General features: G+C 46.9%; 1 protein-coding gene across 1 annotated transcript; it reads left to right on the top strand.

Moving 5' to 3' along the window:
* The first annotated feature begins 12,812 nt into the window (after nucleotides 1-12,812).
* INKA1 (inka box actin regulator 1) lies at nucleotides 12,813-20,490 on the top strand. Its single transcript, XM_044451126.1, has 2 exons — nucleotides 12,813-13,029; nucleotides 19,540-20,490. The coding sequence occupies exons 1-2, from the start codon at nucleotides 12,979-12,981 to the stop codon at nucleotides 20,407-20,409; spliced, it is 921 nt and encodes a 306-aa protein (XP_044307061.1). The 5' UTR covers nucleotides 12,813-12,978; the 3' UTR covers nucleotides 20,410-20,490.
* Nucleotides 20,491-23,507: the final 3,017 nt, after the last annotated feature.

Below are 23,507 nucleotides of genomic sequence, written 5' to 3' on the forward strand. Positions count from 1 at the left end.
ATGTACTCACATACACATGCTTGGCGTAACCCATGTTTGTCCATATTAAGGACAGCCAGCTTTGTTTTCACAGCTGTTGCAACATCAAAGCCGGTTCTTACATTGCACATAGGTGATTTTTCTTTCCCCTGCACTAATGAGACAGATCTGCAGTATGCAGATTTCCTTACCTATATCTCCGATGACTGGATCTGAGAGAGAAGGGAACACGAGAGAATAGATGGTTATGAGCTACTCACCATTGGTACAACTAATAAGCAAACTTCATTTCAGTAACATACAACCAAAATAAAGCAAAGGTAGGTTGAGTTCCCCAGGCCTTTAATTCTTACAATTAAATTTGCAGTCTTGTATATTGTCATCGAGGGAACCCAGGAAGTCCCTTCAAGAAACAATACCTTATGAGAAGCAATATCTTTCTAGTACCTGGGGCTATCTGCTTTTGAAATAAAAAATAAATAAATCTGATAATTGGGGACAGAGTCTTCTGGATCAGGGAATGACGTTGAGGGAGAAGGGCTTGGGATGGTCTATTCTGTCAGCTTCATTTCTTTCTACATTCAGATTTATTAAATCCCAAATTCTTTCTGTTTTGCCTATAAAGACATTTGCAAATGTTGCTAAATTCTTGTTATGAATCAACCAAACTGACATTCTCATCTGCACTAATCAAAGTTAGAAGGTTCAACTATTCCCAGCATAGAGAAAGCCATGTTGTATCTGCCAGCCATCTAGCTATTGAAGAAGCTGCCCAGAGGCAAAAAAGAGATGGATATCCAAATTAAGCATCACTAACATGGTTGAACAGGCAGGGTTTAAAGCCGAAGCTAAGAACTTAAAGAAACTAAATGGACAAATCTGTAAAATTTGCTTTCTCTGACATACAGATTTCTTTAAAATTTCAAATGCATTGTATCCTCAATATAAAGGAATGTGAATATTTTGATAAATTTCTATTTTTCCAAAAACTCTGATTGATTTAAGGGAAAGTATTCTGTCTCTATGTCTATATATTCAGTATATGCCTCCTTCTTCTATCCTCACAACAGCTCTGTGGAACATGTTGGGCTGAAGTCAAGCTAGATATAGTGCAGCAAATACCACATGAGCACCTGTAAGTTTTCCCTTAAAAAAAAACAGCATCTCAGAAGAGTAATTTGGTTCAGAAAATGCCATGGAGGCTGGGTGAGGAAGAAAAAACTAACCCTCCTCCACTGCCATGCCAGTAACCTGAATCTCCCCCCTTTATAGCTGCTATTATTTTAAATAATCCTGCTAATGAATTCCTCCGGTCATATCTGTCTCTAACTAGTCAAAGCTTTCTCACTATGCTCTGCGTCAGAGCTGTGGCTTGAACTTGCTGGGAGGCTGGGTTCCCTCTACCTGATTCCCATGTCCGAGCAGAGCAATCCAGCTCGGGGCCAGGGATGAGCCCTCCATAGAATGGTTCTGAGGCACAATTGGCACATGAGAGGCTGGGCTGCCCTCCCCTACAGCTCTTACCTATAGCCCCGATGGTGAGGAGCAGCCAGACAGGCCAGGGCCACCCCGATCCCATGGCACAAGGACACTGCACCTGCAGCCAAAGCGCTGCAGTGTTGCCTCCTTATGTTGCCAGGCTAGGTTACTAATGACACTGGACTGGGCAGGGCAGGGAAAGGCAAGCCTTGGTTGCGAAAGCTGCCCGGCCCTTCTCAACACAATGGGTTGCATCCAGACTTAGTCTTGCTTAGAGTAATCATCGCAATTGGTAGCATCCTCTGTGTCAAGACCTGTCCTGTCCAGTTCTGGATGAATGAAAAAGGCCTGTAAGAACTGTTGCCCATCCAGATTTAGCACCTGGCCAGCAGGCCGGGTAGGTAGACACAAAGATCATTTAGCCAGGTCAGTCTTCCACACTATAGTAAATTTGCTGGTTTTTTTTCAATTATGCTAATTATCTCCAAATTTACATATTATGTTTTACCATATGCACACTGGCATCCTCTTTCATACACTTGTTGGCGATGTATTTCCTCTTCTTTGGTTATGCTTTTCAGCAGGGTTTCATTGCTGGTAGATCACATCTCACAGCACCAGACAGACTCAGCTTTCTAAGCAAAACCTCCAACAAGGGCCCCTCTCCAGAGCTCTCTCATGCTGTGGCCTCAGGCCAGAAGCTGTGGATGTTGCCCTCACCACCTCTTGGTTCCTCCCAGGAAGCACACCTTATCCAGGCTGAATCCAGCCATTCCAGGCAATTTGTAAGTGTTTGTCCTACACCAGTCAGCTATAGTGACCTGTATCTTGAATTAAGTTTGGTTGCAAGCCGGTTCAAAGGCATATCCAGATGACCAGTGAAATGTTCCAGCCACATGTGGTAGTGGTTGCTTCCACATTAGTCTAGCCTCTTGCACAAAGAATGAACATGGTGGAGGCTGTAGATGAGCTGGAGGGAAAGGGGTAGTCATGCCATTTTTGTTCTTTTTAAGCTGTGATCATATCTGCACACTTGGTTGCCAAAGAAACCACTGAACTCTGCAGGACATACTCCCTGGTAATCTTTCATGACAAAAAGCTATTTTAAAAAATCAAATTGCTGCGGAAATGGGGCAGGGGGAGCTTCATGTTTCTAAAAGCTAAATAAAATAAATAAGGATGGAGCAGGAGGGAATCTCTTTAGAGACAGTGCCTCTCTTGAAAGCCAAGCTACACATTACACACAAATGCCTGCAAGGCACTCCTGATGGGTACAGGAGAAAAAACAAAGAAGCTGCACAATGCCTTTTATTTGTAGCCATAAGAGCCATTGTTCTGGAAGAACTCCATGGATTTCTTAATTATTTGAACACCTGTGTCCTCTCCCGGGAAATAAAAATGCAGCAATAATAAATGAAACAACTAAGAATCTGCTGCCTTCTGAGGCGAGTTGTAAATACAGCAGGGACAGTGTTAGATATAAGACTGGGGACTCAGGCCCACAGGACAAAAAAGAAGCATCAATTTGCACATACTAATTTGCATATGCTGTAAAGTCTATGTGTGCGTGTATATTTAAAGAACCTGGTCTTCTAAGGACACTTCTTTTTGTAAAATGAGGTACATGGACAGGAGAAAGGAAGGCATTTGATTTCAGAAGAAGCTCAGGCAGAAAGATTCAGGCAGTGATCAGCAGGAGATGAATGTGGGCAAAAGGCCAGCTAATCCAGGGGTATTAGATGCAAGTGCCCCCAGACAGATGCCCTCGCAGATACTCAGTGCTCCATATGAAAGATCTGGAGCTCCAGCCTTACCAGGCCGGCTGCAAACCCCGCCTCTGAAACACAGTGGGAACGGCGTGGGTTGGGGAAGCTAAACCGAAGCCCGCTGCCGAGCGCAGCTTCTCCTGCCGCCATCCAGCTGTTTGCACGCAATGGCCACCAGGGCGCGATCTTGCGTCACGCCGGCGAGGCGAGCGGGCCCATCCGTTCTGCGCTGCTGCTGACAGGCCTCCCTTCCCGTCCTCGCGTGGCCCGGCCTCGGTCCATGCGCGGACCTCCAGTCTCCGGCGCGGCGGGGCAATGCCCTGACGCGTGGGCTCTTGGGGGGACCCGCAGGGGCGGCGCGGGGCAACTCACTTGGGGCACAGCTGGCCTTCCAGACTGCTGCCTCCTCCCAGTCCATCCCATCTTCGCCCAAGAGAATCAATCATAAACAGGGTCGTAAATCTGAGAAAGTTTTAAAGCCGCTGTAACGAATAGACTTTTCAGCTGTGAGTTTTTTTGGTCACCGCTTCAAAAACGTAAAGCGCTCCAGCTCCATGCTATCGGGATCTGCAGTGCCTCCAGTTGGCTGCTAGATGGAGCTCTTCTGCCTGTGAGACAAGAGCGGAGTCCGCGAGCGACCTCCTGTTCTTGGCCTCATTTCCAATCAGCTGTAGCTAGCCGCATCAGTGGTTAGGGATGATGGGAGTTGCAATCCTGCATCATGTCCATCCCGGACAAGAAGGTAGCTGGTTGCTACCCATTCCTCGTATAATGCACACGTGGCGTCCTGCAGGGGGTTAGAGACATGGAGGGTTCAGCACTGGTAGCAATTTCTGCTCCTTTAAGAGTTTATTTAAGGAAATTCTAGGAACAGGGTTTATAGAAGGAATCTAAAGGCAGGTTAGGGAGGACGGGTGCTTCAGTCAAGAGCAGCCAGGAGGGACTGTGCAACTCTTTTTCTGCAGAACGCTGGTTTTGTATTTTTTGTTTGTTTGATTTTTGTTTCTTTTTGGCAGTAAGAGAAAAGGTGGAAGAAGCATTAGGAAAACAATGGGGGAGCCTGGCAGGCAACAACTCATGCAAAATCCCACGAATGAGGTGATGCAAAGGCATCATAAAAGCCTTGTCTGGAAGCACCCGAAGGACAAGGACATAAGCATCTGACCTGTATCCAGTGAAGACCTGAAGGAGTCTGCCAGGAGATCTGAGCACATTAAAGAGATTTTGTGTCTGCATATTTGGGCATAAACTCTGCTTCCATGTATGGCTGAGTTATCCAGCATCTAATTGCTGTGTGCACGTTCAGGGTCAAGCAGAGATTACTTAGTGAGCTGCATAACAGTCCAAAGTATGATTTGATCTCATTTTAAAGAAAACTGCATAGCTTTGGGGAGCAGCTTTTGTGACTTTTTGAGACTTGGGTAGTGGTGGTGGTTATTCTTGTCCTATTTTGCTCTCAAGTTTGGTGACTGTAGTAGATATAATTTGAGAGAGCTGCAAACCTGTGATGCATTTCAAAGCATCACTACCCTAGCACATCATCATTATTATGATGCTCAGGTTGAGGAGTCTGTGACCATAGTGAATAGGTACCACTAAAGCTCATTGTGTGAAATTGAAACACTTCAGGGAAGGAAGAAAAGGGAGCCCTATATGCATTAGGCAGTGGTAAAAGTGGACAGAAACAGGGCTCTCCAGACCTGAGAAATCAGCCCCATTATGGGGTGAGCTGTAGGAAAATATTTCATCCACATTCCTCACTGAATTTAGTCATTAAGCAAGTTCTGGAAAAAACAAGAAACATGTTTTAACCCATTCCTCATTGCTGCTTGTACAGAAGGATCGAGAAGTGCCAACAAGGGTGAGATAGTGCAAGTACAGAAGAGCTTTACAGTGGCATACAGTAGGGGTGGGGAAACTCTTTTCAGGTGAAAAATTCAGTAATAAAAAAGCTCTCGAAGACCACATTTCAGTGATAAGTAGGACCAAAAAGATCCATACCTATCCCTCCCAGTAAATTGTATCTTAAAGCCCTTTCCACCAGTAGCTATGTCTTAGGAGAGACATTTCAACCTTTTAGAATGGGGAAGAAATGGTCCAGGATATCCTCCAAAGGATATTGGTTGGAGAAAAGGAGAAGGGGGAACGACTGAGAATTCCCAAGGCTGAAGCTCCTCGCATCCCCTGGATCCAAGGAGACATCTTGAGAGGATATGAAAAGAGCCATCCTAGATCATCCTAGAGCCACCCTAGGGCTATCTAGCCCAGACCCCACAAGCCTGACATGAGCACAATGAGAGTAGCAGCCCACTCCTGTTACCCAGCAACAAACACTGCATGGCACACCGCCTCAGCCAGTGGAGGCAATATCTAGCCAGTGTGCTGGAGTGATCATAATGTTGAACTGGGACTTAGAGATCCAGGTTCTAGTCTCTACCCAGTCATTAAGCTCCTTGGATGACACTGGGCCAATCACTGATTCTTAGCCTAGCCTACCTCATAGGTTTGTTGTGGGATAAAATAGAGAGGAGGTTCACATAAGCTACCTCGGGTTCCTCACACAAGGAAAAACAGTGGGATATAAATGCAATAATAAATAAAAGTCATGACTGGCAGCCATGGATATGCATATCTTCCACCAAGAGCCTTACCCTCCATCCTAAGATGGGTGAGGAGAGGAGACTGCCATAGTACTAGAACCGAAGAGGAAAGTCAGGCCCTGATTACTAAGGAAATGGGAGAGCAGAAGTGCTGCTGGTAATCTCCTTGCAAGGTTCAGTTGCAATTTGGCTTGAAGGGTCTGTGAGCTGGGTCATGTTCTTTTTTCTCCTTCTGTGTTCCTTAAGGGTTTATTTATCCTTCACATATGTGAAGTTGTGGCAGAAAGAGGAAGTTCTCATGGCCTTGGCTGGAGGCCCCAGGTGGGGGGTAAGCCTGCAGTCTGAGAGGATTTTGTACAGGAAGAGAACTGCCAAGGAATGGGGGGTGGGAAAACTGTGTGCATATCCGTTTCTGCTGCACCAGAGAGCTCTGCTCATGAGATACATATACTAACCACAGCCTACCCAAAGTCTCAAAGGAAGACTCGGCTTAGCAACTTGGAAAACTTTAGAGAGCAAAACCAGAATCCAACCCCCACCCCCAAAGAAGTTGGAGAAAAGAGGATACACGAATAGATAAGAAATCAGAAGCTGCAAAGCTTCAGGAAGGGTCCCCAGCCTGTGTTTCTCTGCTATAGCCAGGAACAGCTCGGGCGGCTCCTAGCCCAAGCCACACGGCAGACACTGCTGCTCTGTGTCATGGCACATGGCAAACGTTACTGCTACAGGTATGTCAATGTTCCCCCAGGAAATATGTAAAGTCTGGAGAACACAGATGTGTTTTTAAAAACCCACACATGTGCTTCTGGAAATCCTGCGTGGGCCAGGATCTCCAGATGTCTGTACTCAAGTGCTTCAAGATGTATCTATGCCATCCACATGCAGGCTCTTGCTACGTGAAATACTGATGACGTGCACATAGCAGTAGTGCTTGCCAAATAAATTGTGCAGTTGCTTTTTGATTTAATTGGAGAAGAGTTCTTTCTGATGTGCCTACATATTTATTGTCTCTGTATAATTTCTTTTGAAGTATGTTCCTTTGAGAGGGCGAAGCATAGCTCTAAAACAGTTTATAAATATTTCAAAATTATTGCATAATTTTCTAAGGTGGTCCATACATTCAGGAGAGAGGGAGGAAATTTGTGGAATCCAACCCTCACATTACCTAAGTGTGTATTTTTAGGATTACCAAGGAAAAAACAGTCTTCTCTCATGCTTTTTAACAGCAACTTGACCTGTGGAAATCAGCTGCTTCACAACAGGCAGATAAACACTATTGCTTGCTAATGCTGCACACGCAGCAGCTGCTGAAGGCACAATTACAGAAGCTATTTGAAGAGTTGGCAACCCAGAATTATATTTTCCTCTAGAGGCCACATTTGAACTTATCTTCATTACAGCTATAGAGTTCAAGGGTGTGCTTGCAAACTGTCTGACCAAAGAATTCTTGTCTGAAGAAACTGGCCAAGGCAACAAGGCAACTGGCCAAATACTCTGATACATAGTATAAAATCTATGTCAGCAGAAGTGGGCAGCATGCTGTCCATGGGCTGCCGGAGGCCCCACTGTCATTTTGGTGGCTCTCTCCATGTTCCCCTGTCATTGCCACCAAAACTGCAACAAAAAGGAAGAATTGCTAGGATTTTGCAGAGAAACAGGATGTGCAGGGAGCATGTGCCTTGCTTGTACGCAGCACTGTGTTACTGGAAGCCTGATAATGCTTATAGAAAAAGACATGCACCCCCTCGTGCTTTACTGCTATACAAAAAAAGACAGTGATCTTGGCCACGGCAGTGAATAAAGGCGATGATCGAAGTGGAACGTGCCCATCAAATGTGCCTCCCCAACACCTAGAAGTTGCCCACCTGTGACGGAAGGTTTCTGAGCGGCATGTCAAATATTAAACGGTCAAGTAGGCAGCAGCATGGTATCTGAAATCAGAATCTGAGAGACTGAGTGAAAGGCCTGGAAGCCTCCACTCCATTATCCAGGAAAACAATCACAGGGCAGAGTAGAAGGTTAACCCTGTCCCAAAATAGTCCCATTACGGAGAGCTGAACAATCCGTGCTATAGTCAAAAGTGGGCAAGATCTTACCCACAGTGCTGTTCACGCCCTTCTCCCACGCACTCCACCCCACTCACAGATTAGTGAGGAAAAGGCCTGACTTCCTGCTATAGAAATTAATGGCCTAAGCCCAGTTGCCCTCAGTCTCTTACTGGGTGTGTGCAGGGGAGCTGCTGTGGCTTGCACCTGACAGCCTGAGCCCTCAGGAATGAGTAGGCTGAAAGGAGAAGGAAGAGTCTGCAGACTGGGTGGGGTTGTCCTCCGTGCAGCAAGGAGGCTGTCTGAGAGTGCAGCTTGAACCAGCTGGATTTGGAGAAGTGATAGGCTGACCCAGCACCCAACACCACCCATCTCTGATGGCACCAAAAATGGCATTTGGCCATGGTTTCTGAATTCAAGCTCAGGAAAGAAACTAGTCATCACAATGTTGTTATGCATGGTGGATTAAGGGAGCCAAGGGAGGCTAGGTGGTAGAAACAGGGGGCAGGGCCTTCTCCATGGTAGCACCCCTCCTGCTGAAGGGAATTAGATTGGCCCCTTTGCTCAGTTTCAAGTGGGCTGTTAAAATTTGTTTGTGCCATGCAACTTTTAGGTGTTTTAAATGCATTAGTCCCACATCCTGCTTTGAAGTTCCCCCCCTGCTCTTAAGCTTGCTGTTTGTAATGTTTTAAAAATGTTTTAAAGCTGTAACTGTAAGTTGCCTTGGGGGCCCTCTTTGGACTGAAAGGAGACTCATCAAGTGAGGTATCACTAAAAGGCACTGCCTGGCTGATTTTTCTTGCTCACAGCAGATGCGGTTGCATCAGCTTTGCTCTTTGTGCTTTCAGGCAAGTACTCCTGACACCTCAGCCAAGAAAAAGCCCACTGATAGCAGATCGTCTTTAAGAAAAAGATGCATGTAGTGGCTGGAAATTCCCTTGGTTTTACTGCTGAGTGTGAGGTCAGTCAAGAGTGGGGCTGCCTATATAGGTACACACACTCAAGGGCCCTTTGTAACACTTAATCCACAGACTGTCTCCTTAACAGAACCAGTTGCCAATTGAGCAAACAGTAAAGTACACAAAAATACAAAGAGCCTTGCTGGGTCAAGCCAAGGATCCATCCTGCTACCAGCAGTGATCAGATGCATGCTTCCAGGGGACTTTTGAAGAGAGAGAAGTCCTGGCATTACACGGCTATTCTGCCTTCTCCTCTTCCTTTTCTCCAGTAAGAAAAAAGCTTACTTAGAAAATATGGAAGGGTCATGAGTGGAAGGAGAAGTCATCTAGGACCCCACATATGAATCAAGCAGGACAATGACACCATAAAAGCTTCATCTGAAAGCACCTCAAAACATAAAGGCAAAAGCTGCTCCCCTCCCTGCCCCCCACTGCAATATTGTACCACAATATTGTATGTCAACTGGGATTCAGAGGCATTGCTGTCACGGTGAATACAAACATGACCGGAAGAAATTACAGTGGAAACCTCCATTCTGAGCCATCCTTCATAGTGTAGCCACATTTATCTTGCTACACACCACAAGCAAACCACACAAGCCAGGCATCTCTGCAGGAATGGGCTGAGCAAAACGTGTCCACAGGCCTCAAGCAAGCCAGCCATGCTATAGGAATTACACACATACACACACATGCACATGTATGCACACATATGGCCATGCTCATGTCAAAAGATAAGCAATACTGGATGAGGGCCCCGTGTTGGCCTGCAGTTGTAGTCCAAGACATCTGGAGGGCATTTGCAGCTGATGTCCAAGACATCCCACATTCGGAAAGGCATGGATGATTTGCCTAATGCACATAACATGCCTACAGAGCAGCGAGGACCCTTTATCTGCTGTTCAGTTCATTATCATTCTACTCCTCAGTCTAGACATGTTGTGGATATTTTTCATTTTCTCACAACTGGGGAGATTGCATTGGTCTCAAAACATGAGGTAAGAAAGCACCTGGAAAGGAGTCAGCTAGCAGCAACAGGATAAATCCATTTCCATATGAAAGCAAGTTATATTGTAGAAGAGCCCTTCTTTTGACTGGGATCCTACTCTGTGGCTTACTTACAGTGCAACCCGACATGTCTACTCAAAAGTAAACCCCATTGTGTAACTTCTTCTTGACAGCAAAGACACAAAACAATTTGGTTGTGATGCCTTTTGTTGGACCAGTGTCTGTCAAAACTGAAGTCAAAGACAAAACCAAAGTTATTGTGATCTTAATTGGAAATCAGCCTCCTCTCAACAAACAAGGTGTGACAAAAATCTGCTTGCAAATGATAAAGGATTTGCCCCACAACACTGGAATGAATGCTTTCTGTTAGTATGAGATTTACACATTCTTCTAAGGTGAACTTTACAGAGAAATTTTCTTAATCCAAGGCGCTTCCCTTCTAAATATTTGCATAATTTTGGCAATGCAGAACAACAGCTCTGACCATGGTTTCGGTCATCATCTGGTAACTGAGGTCAAGCTTTAATCCTATTCAAATAACCATGCTGGGGCTGGGAAATTCCTAGCCTGAGTGGTCAAGATTACAGGACGTGATGTATGGGTGAATGAGGAGGTGTCTGCTAGTGGATAGGTAGAAAAATCTAGGTATACGGGAAGGAAAGGCTCTGGCATCCAAGGGAATTATCTCAAGTGTTCCTGATGGGAAACAAGGACACAGTCTGGCTTACCTGATGACATCAAGAGTGCTCTAACAGCAAATCTAGAGAAAATTACAGAGCTACACTTTTGCCTCTGGCATATGATGGCAACTATACAGCAACTGAATGCTGTTGCTGCTGGATTTTTCTGCTGGGTATTTAGGCATGACTATATAGATACACAGGTAGAGCACCTTAAGTATTTCTAAATAAAAATAGGTCCCTGCACACTAGGAGCTTGCAATCTAAAAGACAATGGGAAAGATAACAAAGTGTGGAGAGAGGGAGAAAAAAATAGCAAAGCAATGTGAGCAAATACAATGATGGCTATGAACCCGGGTGTGATAGGGATAAAGATTTAGAGGTAAAGCCAAAGTCTTCACCCAAAAGATGGAATTTGAGGAAAGAAGTGAAGGGACAGAGACAGATTATTGGACAGGTGATAATTTGTACACATTCAGGGAGTTTCATGTATAGCAAGGAAAAATGGAGCAGAGGAGTCAAGTTCAAAGCATGAGACTTTTAGGAAGGGGATAGTAAAGATGGAAATGCAAAGGGTAGAGTATAGAAAACAAGATCAAGAGATAGTATGGAGAACTTTTAAGAGCAAGGAGGAAATTGCATAGGATATGACTTAGCTCAGATGAGGGGAGCTGAGGAAGCATGTGTCACGCTGAGTGAGGAGTGAGAGGAGAGGTTGGTTATTTTGGCAGCGTAGTTTTGGTTAGCAGGGGGAGGGCTGGAACATGACAGGCAAAAGCTGGAGAAAACAAACAAGGACCCAGGGAAGCTCCTCAGTCCTCTTGCTTTGCCTGCCGTTGCTTTTTATGGCCTCATATCTTATTCCCACAAAGAAGCTGCTGTATATACATTCTGTCTCATACATTCTGCTGGAGAAACATCCCTCCAAAGAAGGGAAGGAGAATAACTGGCCAAATCAGATGTTGCTACAACAACCAACACCTTCCTGTCGCTTCCGTATTTTGGACCAGCATTTTTGCTGTGCTGCAGCTCTGGATCCAATTTCCAGTACCAAAGCCCTTGCGCCACTTTCAGACTGTCTGATTTATCAGAGTGCCTTCAGCCAAGGCCTTTATTATACTATTCTGCCTCATTCATGGATGTGTGGGGGGGGGAGTGCAAACAACATTGGCCCAGAACCCATGACAAAACAAACCACTGCTTCTTAACCATAGGTGGTTTGGGAGTTCAGGAAGATAGGAAGCACAGCAGCTTCTACTCAGGGCCACTGCATCCCTGGGTTGGTGTCTAAGATGTTTGAACCAGGAACCCTGGGTTGTTGAGGAAACATTACCCAGTTAGTACCCATGAACAAATCTCTAAGTAGTACTGTGCTATAGCAAAATAGTGCAAATACGCAAGCATAAAAACAGGTTCTTTTTTAAAAAATGTACTTTTTTCTGACGTGTTCTACATGAGCCATTTATTCTGTGCTCAGGTTTCCTTACTCATGGTTGCTCACTAGTTCTTTAGACGATATAGTGATCTGCCAATTTTGCTTCTTTTTTTAAGAATACTTTCCTAGAATTTTCTGAGCAGGAAAAATTGTGGCTCCTTTGTGAAAGTGAAAAGTGTTTTCCCCTCGTGTAAGTGCGATATAGCACAGTGCCACCTACAGGTTGGGTAGCGGAAAAGAAGGAAAGGAAGAGCTTTTGTGAAAACATGGGATCGCAATTACCCACAAAGCGAAAGTAGATGCAGCGATCAACGGCCTCGTGTAAAGTTCAATTCCATTTTCCCGCCCAAACAAAGAAAGAACCGGGAAAACGTTCTTTGGTTATAGAAGCGACACTGGAGGGTTCTGACGTCCTCTGAAGAACAGAAAACAAGCGTGGGTGTGGAATGAGACGTGTACAATAAATGCCTCGTGTAGAAAACTCATAGAATCACCCCTTACTGTGACCGGCCGCCCACCCGAGCGCCACGGTAAGTGCTTGCAGCGCCACAGCCCGGAGATGGGGTAGCGTAGCGCAACCGGGTAATTGCGCTGCGCCTGGAGGGCTCGCGACCCCTGAGCGGCCCGTTTGCTGCGCCGGCACCCCCCTCGTCTCTCCATCTGTGGCACCTTTTGGCTCCTAATATGGGCTCTAATTAAATTACAACCGATCCAGGGAGTTCAGGTTTCAGGCAGCCACCTTGCCCGCTCATTGGCAGAGGAGGTGAGGCCTGGGGCGCTGATTGGGCCGTCCGCGAGGGAGGGGCGGGGCTCTCGCTGAACCAAACGAGGCGCTCTGCTCGCTCGGGACAGAACCGCGGAGAAAGTGGGCGCCTTGCCCAGCCAGCGAAAACTTTCTTAGCGCCTCCTGCTTGTGTCAGGGCGTCGGGCTCGCTCCGCTCCCGCTCGCTCTCTCCTCACCCTCCCTTTTCCGTCCTTTCTTTGGCCGTCCTTTTCTTCGGCTGGCAGCTGAGCGCCCGGCTCTGGCATGCACAGCGCTCGCCTCGACGCCTTCGTGAGCCACCTCCGCGCAGAAGTGGTAAATTCTGGGGGGCCGATCGCGGTTGGGATTAGTGGGAGGTCTCTTCTTTCGGGGTTCAGAGAGGTACGTGCATTGAGGGTCCTAGCTAGTGCTGCATCTGTGAGCCAAACTGCGGAGCTGATCAAGGGAGAGTGCTGCGAGGGAAAAGAGAGATGTCCCGAGGGTGTTGCACAGAGGGCGAACCGGTCCCCTGCGCCGAGAACCGACCGGAGAGAAGAAGCGCGTGCCTTTGATCGCGCCGACTTCTGGGAATAGCAGCGGCGCCCTGCAAAAAGCCCTGCGCCGGATTAGTCCGGGCAGCAAGACGGGGCTTGCGGCTCCTGCGCTGGAGATGAGTGAAGTGTTTGCGTGTTGCGTGCGTTCCGCCCAACCTGGCAGAGGAGCTGTCAGCCCCGCTTTTCCTCTTTCTTGAGCCAGGCAGGCAAGGACAGGGCTGTTCCGCCCCATAAACTGTGGTTGATGAGGTGGGTCGCTGCAGCAAGGCACCGATGTCATTCGCAAGCCTGCCCTTGAGGTGCCCCGGCTTGAGAGAATGGATTTCACTGGCTGCGGAAGCGGCAGGGTCTCAAGGGAGCGCTGCCCCCGCCAGAGGCTGCAGTTCTATGCACACTCCCTAGGAAACACGCCTTACTGAATCCAGTACTAGTTGCTTCTAAGTAAACATGCATAAGATCAGGCGGCTTTGCTGCAGCCCCATTTGCCCTGTTGCCCAGCATGCGCCCTGCTGAAATCCGTGGGGTTTATTATTTCTGGAGTTATTATTTATTGCTTACTAATTCAAGTGAGGCCTTGGAATGATTGCCTCCAAATGCCAAGGGCCATCGGTGGTGCTCTTGTAACTTACTAAAAAAGGAAAGGCATTCTGCACATGCTTGGGTGCACTGATTCTTCCCTTCCCAACCTTTTAAAATTAATTCTAGAGCTGAGGAACCCTGGCAATTTGGGACAGATGGACCTGAAGGGGGGAAGTGGGAAACGGGGAAGGGGGAAGTTTCAGCTGAGGAAGAGCCCTGCCCAGGCCATTCTTGAGGACAGAGATGCAGAACAGAATGGAGAGAGACATGGAGCCTGAAATCACAGTGCTGCCTTTTCCCAGAGCTTGCTTCTCAACCCTTGGCTGCTAGAGAATGCTCTGCTCTTGAAGGTGCAACTACAAGAGCATTGGAAGGTAGAAACTTCCTCCAGTTCCTACCAATTTCATATCCACTGCCTCTCAGGAGGCCCATTACTTCTTGTTTCACTTCTATTATGTTCCCTGTTGCCTTTTGCAGCACATCTTCAGGGGAAAGACACCTGCTTTATGTGCAGAAAACCCCAGGTTCAGTCCCTGGCATTGCCAGGAAGGTATCTTGCCTAAAACCCTGGAAAGCTTCTGCCAATCAGTGTTAACAGTACTGGACCCAAGTCTGACTCAGTGCAGCTTCCTATGTTCCAGCAGACATTGAAATTTCAATATTGTTGAATCTCTCATTGAACTGTGGATACTGGGAAGATTTTCTTACATGTTTTTCGTTTTTGTAGCCTAGCTCGGTTGGATAATGTCTTATGGATCTGAGCTATGGCAAATATGGGGCCTAGAGCTCTCCTTATTGAATACCTTAAAATAAGCAATTGAGGAGAATGTCAAGTTTCAGCGCTCCCATCTGCAGTTGGGTAAAGAGGAGGTCAATCTCCCACTTAGGGTTTGCCCTCTAGTGTTCCATGAGGGTACTGCAGAGTTGGAACATGGCCTAGCCCTAGGGAAGGATGTTGCTACTGTAAAGCTCTTGATGATTTCTTGATTTGTTGTTTGTGTCTGAAAGAAGATGGGTTAGACTTCCTAGAAGATGGGTTAGACCCCCAGTCTAGAGCTTTCCATATGTTCTGAACTTCAGCTTCTATCAGCCCCATCCAACATGGTCAATGATCAGGAAGGTTGAAAATTGTAGTCTAAAGCATTTGAAGGACACCAGGTTGGGGAATGATACCCATGATAAGGTCTGAATATTCCATATAAGATGTGGCCACATAGACACTAAGTGAACCCAGTGAGCAGGCATGTAATACCAGGCTAGCATAGCTTTGTGGAATTTTCTAGTGATGTGTGCTAGAGTCACTTCCAGATTGAGGGGTCCTTTGCCTAAATGCCCTTTTGTGCATTGGCACCTATATTGGTGGACTTATATTGGCAACAGTTCTGGGCATGTATGAGCTGCCATTTTAAATTTCCCACAAGAAACTTGACACAGTATTGCAATGAGGCATTGTGGGAAATTAAAATGGCAGCTCACAGGTCTTGGCTCAGGATAGGTATCAGCACCAGTGAACTTTGCTGGTAGGCCAGTAGCTGCCCAAGGATGCTGGGTGTTAATGGTTTCCCTGGGTTCTACCCTGATCACTTCTACTCACCTTGAGAACCACAAAAAATGAAATAAAATAAATATTTATCCCCTCTCTCTTTTGGCTCATCATACTAGGAGTGGAGCTTGACACATTTATTTATTTTCATGTTCATACTGCCCTATAACTTGAAGGTTCTTTTAAACTTATTGCACAACTGAATGTCCAGAGTAGACACTGAGCAGAATTCTCCAATTAGGGAGCAGGAAGTTCCTAAGCTGTGTCATTTCCTTTACAATCCTGAAAGGAATACAGCAAATTAAAGACGTCTTGGTTTAGACTGGACTCTCGTTTTCCAAAATGACAAGTATCTGGGCATGCCAAAAGGCAGAGTGGTCTTTTGGGTCTTCATCATGGCTATACAAAGGGAGCAAATGGTTTGGTAGAATATGTTAAGAGTTGGGCTGTTATCCTACAGGAAGTTACGCAATGGGGAAAGGAGCTGTTAAAATGTTGAAATCTCTTAAGGATGAGACTCAGAAGGCTGTCAGATGTTGTGGAAGATGAAAGTCCCCCCAAAAGGCTAGTTCAGCCCTTGCTTTGTATTTGTAAGTGATATAAAACTCTTGACTGTCACCATGAGTGGGGTCATTAAAAGGGGAATAGCAGCTGCCTTGCCAAAACCATTAGGAGGTATGTGGCAGCATTCGTATCTTTTGAAAACAGGGCACTTGGCATATGTGAGAACACCGCCCCACTTCTGTACAGTGGAAGCTTGGTGGGCCATGAATGCTCTCCCAGCAGGCATCACTCAAAGACATTCTGTACGGTATGGTGTGACAGAGAGAGGCAGTATGTGTACTGAAGCTTTTTCTTCCATGCTCTCTGCTTACAGTGCAGAAGCATTCCCCCCCACCCCCCAAAAATACATTCTTGCTCTGTTGAATGACTGTCAATGTTCTTGCCTGTGAATGGTTTCCTGTTTGCATCTGGGTCCGGTCCAAGGTGCTGTTTTTAGTATTGCAAGACCTTCACAGCCTGATCCCTCCATACCTTAAGGACCAGCCCTCTCCATATGAGCTCACACACCAGCTAAGGCTCTGCTTATGGCTGTAACACTGAAGGCTGGTAGGCAGGAGCAGGGCTTTCATGGAGATCACTCATATCTGGTACCACAGTCTGCCTGAATGCATGTCTTTCTTGAGGATTCAGGGAAAGGTCACCTGATAATTTCTTTCTTCTTAGCAGGTGTCTGGATTATTTGATTAACAGTTTGAGGACTGTTCTCTGGAGCTTCGTTTTGCTTTCAGGCTCTATTGTTTTATTACTGTGAAGTCATTGGAGCTTATGGGAAAGCACTGTGTGTGTTTTAAATAATTAAGTTAATGTGGAGACCAAAATGACTAATGGCAACCCTGGAATTGCTGCATCTTCTAGAGCTGCTGCCAAAGGAAAGGAGTCTGTTTTAAAGTTGATTCTGGATCAGTTCAGAACAGCTGGCTGCTCAATGATGGTACTGTGTCTCGATCCAGAGGAGCCATTGGTACAGATCTTGGTAATATCCATTTGGATGTTCTAAGCCAGGCTTCCTCAGCTTGATGCCATCTGGATGTGTTGGACCTCAGCCATTGCTTGACTAAACATTGTGGGAACTGCCATCCAACACATCTGGAGCACATCAGTTTGGGAAGGCTGTCCTCATTTCTTGAGTTGGCACCTGGGGCCTATGTATGGAAAGCTGTCTGTGCTGGCAGTCCACACATGGCTCCAGAGCTTCTCAGTCTTAAACATTTCACCTCCTTCTTCCTTTCATTTACCTCTTCCCAAATTTGTCCAGCCAGGACAACCTGGTTGTCCATTTAACACTGATGTAAGGATTCTAGTCTTAAAGGTGGGCTGAAAAGAATGCTAAATAAACATTGATATTGGACTGGCAAGGATACCAGCTGGTGTATGTCCCCACTCCAGCCCTCACCCCCTGTTGGGACCAGAAGAAGTCAAAGTCATGTGGTTGTCAGTCAAGCAAGACGCACAATCCTTACTCAACTGCTAGCCAAATAGGCAGGGGCAGTGGCTAAGGTGAAAGAGGGAAGTGTGATGGGAAGAAGAAGGACTCCTGAGTAGCCCTGTGCTGGGTAGGATCAGACTGGAGACCATTCTTGGGGTCTAGAACTGGTCCTGTCAGGTCTTGAAATGGATGGTGTCAGTCAACAGACCTGCAGATGAACTTCCCACTAGCCAGTCTGTCATCTGGCTTATTACGCCATGATGTTTACATTAGGAAGACGGGATTCAAGTCTAGGGGGAAGGTAGTTGAGTCATAAGCCATTTGCTCCTCTGATCCCAGCTAGGAGGATTCCACCTCTTCCCAGGTGCTGGGCTCTGACTCTGTGCTGAAGTAGCTGTGTGTTTCCTAAACTGCGCAACATTCAGATGAGGGATTGTTCTTCAAATCCCATCAAGGGCTGACTCACTCTTGTAGTGTAAATGGAGTTTATCTGATGCTGTGGCTAGGAAAGCAGGCTGGGATTTTCCTTGACCAGAAGTGTGGGGTGGAGGAGGTAGGCAAGAGATGATGGCAGGCTCCATTTCTTATGGCTACTGGGGTTAATCCTAGAGTATGATTGAAAAGTAAGGCAAGACAGTCTTTTCATAGTATCCAGGTTTTCTGCCAGCCACTGGGGGACTAGCGTGAACTGTGTCACCCGACCAGCTAGATGAATCACTTGTCTGGAAGCCTGCCCAGAGGAACCATCTCCATGAGTTGATTTGTAGAGTCTTTAGCAAGCAACAGGAAGTGGACCTTCAGGAACAATGAGGAAGAAGGGATATGATGCTAAGCATCTGTGGTCTTGGTGTTTGGGACCCTGACTAGACCTTTACCATTTCAGTGCTGAGGCAGAGCCTAGGCTAGTTTGTAGGCATCTGAGAAATCTTTGGATTAGATCTAGGGAACTCTTTCTAAAGTTATCCCACTCACTTTGTGTAGTAACAGCTGAGCCTTTCTTCCCTGCTTCCTCTTTCACTTTATCCCCACCAGGGCGGGGGCTCCTCAGCACACTGACCCACATTTTTGTGAATATCTGGGAGAGGCGTGTTCCTCCTCTGAGTGTTTCCCTGTTAGTCTGGCTCTAGAAACTGGGCATCTTGCAGTGCTTCCAGCTTCATGCAGGAATTTCTGACAAAAAAGTGTAGTTTGCATTTTCCTGGCTCGCACAAATGTCCTGCCCTCCTGGGAGAGTGCAGCCAGAGGTTTCTGAACGAAAGGGATACAGAATTTTCAAGCTCATGAGCCCTCCAGTGAATGGCACCCGTGCCTTTACCACGCAGATCCGTTCTACCTCTCTACGGCAGACCTTCCCCACCTCTGCCCCCACCTCAGTGACTGTTTGGACTTATTGCTTGCCTTGTTCTCCCTCCACGGCCAGGGATGGCTTGTGTAATTCCAGGAGACTCTCACACACCCTCTGTGTCATCTTCTGCTGGGTGGGGCGGCTCACTCACTGCAACAAGCTGCTGCTTGTGCAGCCAGGGATGGGCTTGGAACGTGCAGATGCTGCTGAAAAGCTTTGCCTCGGGGCTGGGGGCCTGCCGAAGCGAGACAGGGCAAGGGCTCGCGCGTGCGGCTCTGGCTCCTAATTCCACAACTACGTTGCTAACTCAGACCCGTGCCCCTCTCAGATCAAGGTATCCTGGCTAGAAACCTCCGGGATTCATGTGGCCTGCGGCATCCCTTGCATGTGCCACACTACTTAGATGCCGGAACACCTGGGCAGGGTAAGCTGTGTGCGTGTGCAACGCAGGGAAGGGGTTGTTGGTAATGGCTCTTGCAGTCTGAGGAGACGTGTGGCTGAGGGGATCATGCAGCTTTATTTTCAACCAGTGTTTAAAATTTGCTTAAAGGGGCCTGGGTCATTTGGGATCAGGAGCTCCTCTCTGCAGAGTCAGTTACCTCCTTGTTTGCTGCCTTTTGCATTGTCTGGGATTGTGATATTCACAAGTAGCTTCCTCTGGATGCCTAGCCTTACACTGGGAGAGTTGCTTCCGAATAGGTTTATTGGGCTAGGTTGGCTGGAATGTGTGTCTCCCCTGCCAGTTTCCCCAACTCATCCTGCACTTCTGCTGAGGACAGAATTGGGCCACACTGTTGGGGCAGTTCCCTGAAAATGTCTGTCTCCTTCTGTGCAGCTGTGCATGAAGGAGTCGAGTGAAGTGCTGCGCGACCAAATGCAGTGCATGATGCGAACCCTCCACGATCTGAAGAGGACACACGACCGAGAGTTCCACCTGGACCCCCAGGAGGTGCGACCTGCCTGCACTGTGCCCCCCCTAAAGCAGTGCACCAGTCCACGGGGGTCTGCGATTTCGGAAGCAGACTCCGCCTGTTGCCTGGAGGGCGCTGCAGAGGACGAGGCTGCCTTCTCTCCTCCCAGCAGTGAGCGGAGCCTGGAGTTTGATTCGGGCTACTCCGAAGTGTCTGGGAGCAGCTGGCGAGATGAGGAGGGCCCCCTGCCACCGCGACCCAGTAAGCTTTCCTCAGGGGGGTTTCTGCGCCGCCGAGTGCCCGCCAGGAGGCCCCGCCCCAAGTCTGCTTCTGATGCCTGCTTGGAGAGGTGGCGGGATGCTGAGCCAGCAGATGCAGGCGACTGGACGGTGTCCCTCTTGTCGCAGAGCCGCAACCGGCAGCCGCTGGTGCTGGGGGACAACTGCTTTGCTGACTTGGTTGAGAACTGGATGGACCTGCCTGAGGAGAGTGGGGAACGCGGCAGGCTGCAGCGCTGGCTGGCAAAACCCCACGGCTTCCTGCTGAACCTTTCGGGCAACGTGCGCAGAAGGCTGGCTGGCATTTCGCGCACAGAGCGCGCCAAGCAGGACCCCGATAGCACCAAGCGTTTCTCTTGCCCTGCGGGCCTGGGCGGCCGGCCCTCATTACCCTATTTCCATCAGTCCCATGCCAACATCAGCGAGCTTTCCACAGACTGTAGCAGCTTTGCTGCCCTCATGAACTGCCGAAGTCGGCAGCCCATCATTTGCAATGACGTGATTGGCTACATCTAGCTCCACCATTTTTCTGTGCTCTTTTTCTAAACAGATCTCTATTTTTATGGTTGTCTGTAAATAAATGTCTTTTTTTCTATATTAAGGGTGTCTGGTGTGTGTGTGTGAGTGATAATGCTTGACTCAAACCAGGCAGGATTTGTAGGCATAGCACCAGCTCTCTCTGAATAACGGGGGCACGGATGTCACCTGTCACTTGCCCCCCAGAATTCCCTGCTCCTTCTCAGCTTAGCTGCAATCCCTATAGTAGCTGGGGGGAATGAATTTTCCCAGCAACAGAATATTATTCCATGTTGTTATGCCAATGTTTTGGGATGGCTTGGTCTTGAACTGGCAATGAAGACCCATTGGGTTTACAGAAGACCTCTAGGCAGAGATAAAAAACACTTCTAGAACTGGTTTGTTAATATTGATCCACACAGCTTTCCGGGTTTAGGAGTTTTCCTAGGACACATGGCTGTGGGCACTGTCATGATCAGGGCTTGTACATCAAAATGTACACCACTGCTTTCAGCCATGTTCCATTTGATTTGGCTTCCAGTTAAGTACACCTGTCCATTTTTGAACATTAGCAGGCACCACAGTAACGACATGAGGAAAAATGGACCGCAAGGAACAGTGAACTTTCAGCCTCGGGTATCTTTCCAGGAACAAAACATAGCTCATGTTCCACTCCCTTGATGTGGATTGACCTTACTTAACAATCAAAACAGCCTTTCCCAGTCTGGTACCCTCCAGATGTTTTGGTCTAAATTCCCAGCATTTCAAATCATTTCTCATGATGGCTGGACTGATGGTCTAAAAAATTTGGAGGGCAGCAGGCTGGAGAAAGCTGAAGTAAACAATAGGCCTGAGTCAGTCTGGCAAATATCCATATGGCTTTCTTCTATTATCAGAGCAAGGGAAGTCTAAAATAAAGGGGACTTGGCCAATGCCATTGCAAATCCTGCAAATATGGTACAGAGAATTATTGCTGTGTTTGGTACTCAAAGAATTTGAAAACACAACTATTGCCCTTATGAGTCCAACCAAAATTGAGTGCTTTTGGTAAGTTTAGTGTTGTGCCTGCTTGAAACTGGAAGGCATTATTCGGGTTGATAAACCACACTGGAACTGTCTGTGCCTGACTTTCAGTACAAAGTTTGGGAAGCAGCCAGAAGGAGAACCACTTTAGGCTTCTGACAATGAGGATTTCAAAAGGGCTGAGACAGGAACTGTGAATGAGGGCAAGAATCACTTGCAGCCTGGCAAGGACAGTGGCTACCATGTTGGAGACACCCAGCTGGAATTTGCAGTGTGAAACAGATCCGATGACCGCACATGCATGGCAAAAGGAATAGTTAAAGCAACACTGAGTCACAATCGGCGTGGAAATGAGAGCTCCCATAAAAATAGGCATTCTGTCTTTAAAGTTCCCTAAAACACTGCTAAACAATATTATTTGAGTATCCCTTGTGCAACACACAAATAACAAACCACAGATGTAACAAAGTGTAGTATTCTGCATATCTACTCAGCAGGAAGTCTCTCTGCATTTATTGGGACGTACCCCTGGGTAAGTGGGCATAGAACTGCAGCCTAACACTGTTTATTCAAAAGTAAATCCCACTGTATTCAATGGGATTTACTGTCTAGTGACCATGTTTAGGATTACAGCCATAATCAATTATCCAAACCAATGTTCATTCAGGCTTTCAAATGCTGCACATGAATTCACAGGATGTTACTACTATCTGGATCTGATGGACACATTTGCTTGTTTTAACTTCAGCAACTGTGTTTAATAAAACACAACAAACCCATAGTCACACCTAACAGTGTTGATTAATCCCGTCATCAGCTTCAAATACTTCTGAAGAATGGATAACAGGGTCCAGGGATGTCAAGTGTTTACTTATGTTTCCAGATGATGTGAAAGCTGCCAGGCCCCAGAATCTTACTCCCACACCTCCCTGAGAGTAAGATAGCATGCATGATGCAGGATAACACACATTGCAGGTTCTGCCTTCTGTGGGAGGAATGGCTCCACTTAAGGCAGGTGCCCCTGCTCAGTTGGAGGGATTTCCGCTGCACCACAGCTCATCCTATACAGCAAGATCCCCCAGCACTCAGCATTTTCTGTGGATTGCAGGGGCTGCTGAGGGGAGCACAGGGTGGGGTAGGCGGCTTCAGTGAACCCAGTGGCAAGTGTCTAAATCTGAATCCAGTCCGTAGGTATTCTCAGCACAGAATATGAAGCTGCAACCCACAATACAATAAGCTGTGAACAGGAAGGGAATTAAGGAGCATGAACTAGTCATGGTAAGTATAAGTGCACAGGAAAATAAGCAACCACCCTAGTTAGCCAAATGCCTTTGGAGGCCTGCAAGAAGGCATGGAGTCAAAGGCCATCCTTCCATTTATCCTCACCACCTGATACCAGGGGGCTGGTCAGGACTTTCTGATTCCACTTAGGGAACATGGTTAGTTGCCATAGATGGGTTCATCCTCCATGATAGGCTTGCCCTTAACAACTTCCAAAGCTAGAGGTTCTCAAAGTGTGGTCTACGACCTCCATTCAGGCGATTCAGGAAAGGCAGCAGAACAGTAAAGAATATTGGTACTTGGTCCTGCTATGACTTAATTTTGGGGAGGATGATGTTCACCATTTGGCCAGGGCTAGATGAGCAAACAGGCTAACAAGTCTCTTGCATTAGATCCATGGCTTTCATAAAACAAGACTCCCACTACGTAATGCAGCAGCATCCTACTGTTTCCCTAAATGTACTATTTAAAAGGCCCCTTCTCTGTGACCTCTTCTAGGGCCCATGATTATTTTAAGATGATAATTTTGATGATGCCATCATCTTTGAAAATTCCAACACAGTAGAAAAATCATATTTATTTCCAAGGTGAAATTACATGGCTTTGTTTTTTTTTTCTAAGTTGGTATTACCTTACTATACCTGCACTACATATTTTGTCAGGTCACCTATGTGAATGGTTTTCTTTGGATGCAGTTCAGCTGACTGACATGTATTGTTTTTCTTCACTAGAGTTTTTCAGCTGTATGCCTGTAAGGGATTCACATGTGTGCACGCTTTGATTTGTAGCACACA

The sequence above is a fragment of the Varanus komodoensis genome, unplaced genomic scaffold (assembly GCF_004798865.1).
Source record: "Varanus komodoensis strain SLA01 unplaced genomic scaffold, ASM479886v1 scaffold6_2, whole genome shotgun sequence".
Taxonomy (NCBI): Eukaryota; Metazoa; Chordata; class Lepidosauria; order Squamata; family Varanidae; genus Varanus; species Varanus komodoensis.

Excerpts from the sequence above, each read along its gene's own strand:
- INKA1 (XM_044451126.1), top strand. The coding sequence starts at position 12,979 with ATGCACAGCGCTCGCCTCGACGCCTTCGTGAGCCACCTCCGCGCAGAA. Across the intron at positions 13,030-19,539 it reads GCCACCTCCGCGCAGAAGTG|CTGTGCATGAAGGAGTCGAG; the intron begins GTAAATTCTGGG and ends CCTTCTGTGCAG.